This window comes from Acomys minous (genome assembly GCF_964271855.1).
Source record: "Acomys minous genome assembly, chromosome: 6".
NCBI classification, from domain to species: Eukaryota; Metazoa; Chordata; class Mammalia; order Rodentia; family Muridae; genus Acomys; species Acomys minous.
The window spans coordinates 66,572,593-66,578,252 of NC_140487.1; the positions used below are offsets into that span (position 1 = coordinate 66,572,593).

The 5,660-nt window shown below is 38.3% G+C and overlaps 1 protein-coding gene across 1 annotated transcript; it reads left to right on the forward strand.

Moving 5' to 3' along the window:
* Window positions 1-1,843: 1,843 nt before the first annotated feature.
* LOC311599660 (trypsin-4-like) lies at window positions 1,844-5,292 on the forward strand (the record flags this gene model as incomplete). The annotated part of the gene is given in 7 exon segments (XM_084785676.1): window positions 1,844-1,883; window positions 3,230-3,395; window positions 3,678-3,723; window positions 3,725-3,742; window positions 3,746-3,941; window positions 4,486-4,622; window positions 5,143-5,292. Coding segments are annotated over 7 exon segments (753 nt in total).
* Window positions 5,293-5,660: the final 368 nt, after the last annotated feature.

The following is a 5,660-nucleotide window of genomic DNA, read 5'->3' on the forward strand; positions in this document are numbered from 1 at the left end:
TAGTGACAGTGGCACTTTAAGCTCACTTGTGACAGTTTATATTGATTGTCAATTTGTCAGCATCTAGCATCAACTTAAGAACAAATCTCTGGAATGTCAAAATATATTGTTCTAACTTTGGTTTATCAAAGTGGGAAGATCTGTCTTAAATGTAAGCAGTGTCACTCTGTGGGTTAGGGTTATACTACATACAAAAAACAAAATTAGCTACATAAGTATTTCTGCTTCTTTGATGCCATCTGCAGATGCAATGTCACAAGCAGCCTCAAGTTTGCCATCATGCATTCTCTATCACAGTGAATTATGTTATCAAACTATGAGCTAAAATAACTCCTCTTTGCTCCCATTGCTTTGCTCAGGTATTACATCAAAGCAATGAAAACACAAATCCTTACAGTTATTTCAACCTTAAATGAAGACAACCAATAATTTGGAAAGTCACATATGCTATAGTATTTAATCCTATACATGCTAACTTATATAAAATGTGAGTCTATTCACAGTCAAACTTAAGCGTGTTTAAGCAAAAACAACAGAGCCTTGAAGAAGCTATGTTTCAGCATGTGTGTTAATCTAGTGTCATATTTGTTTTCATGTATTGTCATATGTGTGTGCACATTTACATTCCACGAAGACGACAGAAGTCAGCCTCAAATGTTGTCTCTCAGGATCTTTCCAACCTCCGTTTGCTTTAGTTGTTCACATTATTTCTGTGTGTACATGTGTTCATGTGTGTTTACATCCAGTGTGTGTGTGTGTGTGTGTGTGAGAGAGAGAGAGAGAGAGAGAGAGAGAGAGAGAGAGAGAGAGAGAGAGAGAGAGAGAAAGAGAGAGAGAGAGAGAGAAGGAAGAAAGTTTGTGTGTTTATGTGTGTATATTTGTGTGACATGATTTATGTGTCAAGATCAGAGGACAACTGGATTCTCAATGGTATTCCAGCTTGGGATGTATAAATAAAAATGAGATATTGAGATATTGAGTATAGCTATGTAAGGAGAATGTCTGGGGAAAAGGTTAGGAAATCTACGATACAGGTCAACTTCTTAAGGTATTACTGCTTTCTGATCTGCTCAGATATGAACAAGAACCTCATATTCCTAAACCAAGACTCAAACTGCTTCCAGGACCTAAATATTATGATGAACTTAACCCTTATTCCAAGATCTAAAATTAACATTTCCCCCTCAAGTCCTGTTTAATCAGTAGTAACAGTGATGACAAAAATAGGTAGTACAATGCTTGTGGATGAATTTATTTTCATTCTTTCACTTTCTATCTTCTAATGAAAATAAGTTAAACTTATTAACTTATTAATTAAGTTAAAAGTCCCTATCCACAGAAAACAGGTTGTTTTTAACGGTAGAAATTTCATAAGAATGTGAAATCTCAGACCAGCCAAAGTATACAATTCTGAAAGACAAACTATTAATTAAACAAAGGAGATGAAGGGGCCAAGTCTGTGCTTTTAATCAAGACTCATTCTTGAAAGAACTGGGCTCTTGTAAATTTTGTGGCGAATTCTGGAAACCTTGAGCACTGTCCTTTGACCTTTCTCCAGTGTGATTTCCTGCTGTAGGAACTCACTGCAGCCAGCTGGAGTTGTTCCTTCCATTCCCATGACCTTTAGAAAACACTGGGGAAATGGTTATGTGGCACTTGTGCTGAATCACCTTTTATCAATGAAAGAAGAGGATTCTAAATTTCTTTTTGTGTGTCCAATAAAGTCACCTTTTTGGCACTGTGGCCCTGGTGGTTGTGAATGTTGAAAGCATAACTGGAGGTATAAACAGCTGTGAAGGAAAAGCCTTCATCCTAGTGCCCTCTCCAGACACACTGAGAAGCCATGAATATCTTCATCTTCTTTGCTGTCCTGGGAGCTACTGGTGAGTCTTTCAAATGAGATTTTTATCATGTGTCTATCATGCACTCAAGTTTGTACTTTGTCAGTGGAAAAACAGTAAAAGCCATTGAACATATACTCCATGTGCAAGGAGCTTAAAGTGGCCAGTCAACACTATTTACTACATTTATGTATTCTGTGGGTTAGTCAAGAAAAAGAAAAGTCAGGATTGAATACACAGAGAAGTATCTTCACCTCTATATGAAGAAGTATAAATAACTGGGATTATTATTAGCTCTAAGAAGGGGTGTGAAACATTAAATATTGATTCCGTGGAAGATCAAAAGTCTTGTTATTGTCACAAAGTTTTTAAAATTGGAAAAGTTATGTTATTACTTAATGGAACAAATGCTTAAATTGTTACACAAAGTTTGTAACAAATGAAATCAGTCTTATATAAATACAACATTCCATAATAAACAAGAAATGACATGCGTTTTCTAGGTTACTATAACTAAACTAAAACTAAGTTCTCTTAATACATATGGGTGTTGAACATGTACATCTCTCTTCCTTCTTGAAAACTTCAACCAGTATGTTTAACTATTGAAATGAATGGATCATAAAGATTCATTACTATCTTTATAGGTATAAGAAATCTTGGGGGTTGATTGTAGTTGCAATAATTTACAAACCTGGATAAAATTTTCTAAGAGAAATGAAAATCTCTTTGCAAGTATTCAGTGACTCAATGGACATATCACAATAATTAATATACCAAAGTAACAAGAACAAAACGAAAGATTAGGGAAAGAAATAGTGTTGTGATTGAATGATGTATACAATTTGTGCCAGATAACCTAAATAATCCAAAATTTTGTATGTGTTAGGTAGTAAGATAAATAGTCAATTTAAACAGTAAATTTGAAAGTAGAACAACAGGGTTGTCAAATGGCTCTACGGATAAAGGTGCCTACCACCAAGATCTGAATTGGAGTATGCTATCTGAGAGCCTTGTGGTAACCCGATGGAGGCAACACAACTGTTTTCTTGACCTTTACAAGAACAATATCTCTCTCTCTCTCTCTCTCTCTCTCTCTCTCTCTCTCTCTCTCTCTCTCTCTCTCTCTCTCACACACACACACACACACACACACACACACAGAGCAAACAAATAATAATTAAAATTCATTTTTAAATTTAGATTTTGTCTTCTAATACCAAAAGAGCATATGATAAAAAATAGAATATAATGTTATAATTTACTGCAAGCATATTTTACTGAACAAAAAGACACATGTTTTTTTCTCATTGATCTGTACAAACTTCATATGGAAGACTAATTTGAGACAAGTCTTCTTATGCTACAGATACAAAATTCTCCCCCAGTTGCTCTCCCTGCTAATGATGGTGATGACAAAATTGTTGGCAGCTACACCTGTCCAAAGCATTCTGTTCCTTACCAGGTGTCTTTGAATGATGGCACTGGCCATCAGTGCGGTGGCTCCCTCATCAGTGACCGATGGGTCCTGTCTGCAGTTCACTGCTATAAAAGGTAAGGGAACAATACTCAGATTCCTATGCTTTAAGGCCCATCAGTGTTCGAAGTGCCACCGCCAAGGAGATGGTCCTTTGTGAGTCAGTACTGGGGCCGATAGCCTAAGGAATCCTCTACCTGCACGTTGCTGGTAGGGTGTGCTATTACCTTAACTGAATGCTCCTAATAGGATTGGAATCTTTAAGTAGATGATGCTTGTGTTTTTATGTTCTGAACTTTGAGTTTGGAGAGTAAAAATCTTAAGTGAGATACTTAGAGATTTTCTGTCTGTTAATGCAGGAGACTCCAGGTTCGCCTTGGAGAACACAATATTCATCAATATTCATGTCCTGGAAGGTAGTGAATAGTTCATTGATGCACAAAAGATCATCCGACACCCCAAGTACATCAAGTGCAGCATAGACAATGATATCATGCTGATTAAACTGAAGTCTCCTGCCATCCTGGGCTCCCAAGTGTTCACAGTCTCTCTGCCCAGATCCTGTGCATCTGCAGGTGTGTGGTGCCTTGTGTCTGGCTGGGGAAATACTGTGAGTTTTGGAGGTAAGTGTCAATGAATATAAATTCCTGGTATACAAGCACCAAAGTTGTACAACTGTTTTAGTAGTCCAAATTCTTACTCTGGGACAGTCTGCTCGAAAACAATTTCACTCTTATGAGGGCTTGTAATAAACTATCTGGAATCCAGAAAGGAGTTTTCTTGAGACCATGTGGAAATACAAGAAAAAAATAAGATATTGGCATGATGCAGTTATAAACTGCTGTGAAGAGTGATGCAGAAAGAACCAAAATTCAAGTGACAAATAGAATTGATCATCATTGATTAGCAGATGCCTGAAGTATTTATCTGGTAGAGCAGCACTGCTCCCGCATTTGAGATCCTAGACCACCGGCAGCATTGTCATAGAAATAAAAGCTCATTAAGTCAAAACTACTCATGGAGTCTTCTAAAAAAAGAAAAAAAATACATCTAAAGTATCAGTGTTTGGCAACATTAAAGACTGGAATGGGGTAAAGTACAGAGAAGAGAGAGTTAAAAATTTCCAAGAAGTTATTGAGAGAGATTGTCCACTTTCACTCTCAGCAGAAAAATACCCAGCACGCCTTCAGTGTCTGGAAGCCCCTATCCTCTCTGCCAGTTCCTTCAGAAACTCCTACCCAGGCAAAATCACCAGCAACATGTTCTGCCCGGGCTTCCTGGAGGGTGGAAAAGACTCCTGTGATGTAAGGGTTCCTTGACTCCTTCTCCAAAAATTAGTCTCTCTCTCTGTCACCTTCAGTATCCTACGTGGCTGAGAAGCACGTATATCTGTCTGGAGGACTTCCTGTGAGATGAGATGAGACCCATGAGTAAAAACAGGTTTTTCTCATTGTAACACTTATTCATAGTCTCAATGGTAAAACAAGTACAGAAGACAGCATGAAAATAGTAGATAAAATTAAAATTCTGTGAAACTGGTTTATGGGTTATGACCACTCTGGAAGGACAATAAGAAGAACAGAAAGTACCCCAGCCAGCCCTCGCCATTTCCTGGCCTTATATACCAGCAAAGGAAGCACAAGGGTTTGGAGAAAGGATGAACAAGGGTGTAACTAGTTACGATTAGATATGTGTGGGGGTCTGCAGTTCTCCTCAGAGGGTCAGGACCCACTGCCCTGCCTCCATGATAGTGGGGAAGCATCTTGGGTTCCATTCACTCACCTCAACATTAGCCTATAGTAACTGTCTTTTCTCTCTAAGCAGGGTGACTCTGGTGGCCCTGTCGTCTGCAACGGGCAGATCCAGGGCATTGTCTCCTGGGGTTCAGTCTGTGCAAAGAGAGGCAAGCCTGGTGTCTACACCAAGGTCTGTAACTACCTGAGCTGGATTGAGGAGACCATGGCCACCAACTGAGTCTTGATCCATTTCTTTTTCTTTCTATGCCTGAATAAGTTTAAATAAAAAATATTTTCTCTACTTTTATATTTGTACCAGTCTAGTTCTTGCTCGATATAAGGGAACAAGGTGCCTATAGAAGAAAAAATTGCTGAACACTTTTGATCTGCAGGTCCAGAGATTTGAGAGATGGCTGACAGAGCCACTGGAAAACAAACACTGGTGCTTTGGAAGACAGAATGTTCTTTACCGCTGAGACACCTCTAAAGTATTTGAAGAATAGTTTTTAAATACCTGTTTGTTTCCTAAGCTTTGTCCACTGAGTCACCTCCTCTCACTCAAGCCTTAAATCAAAATCAGACTGTATATAAATTAAAGCCATGTGC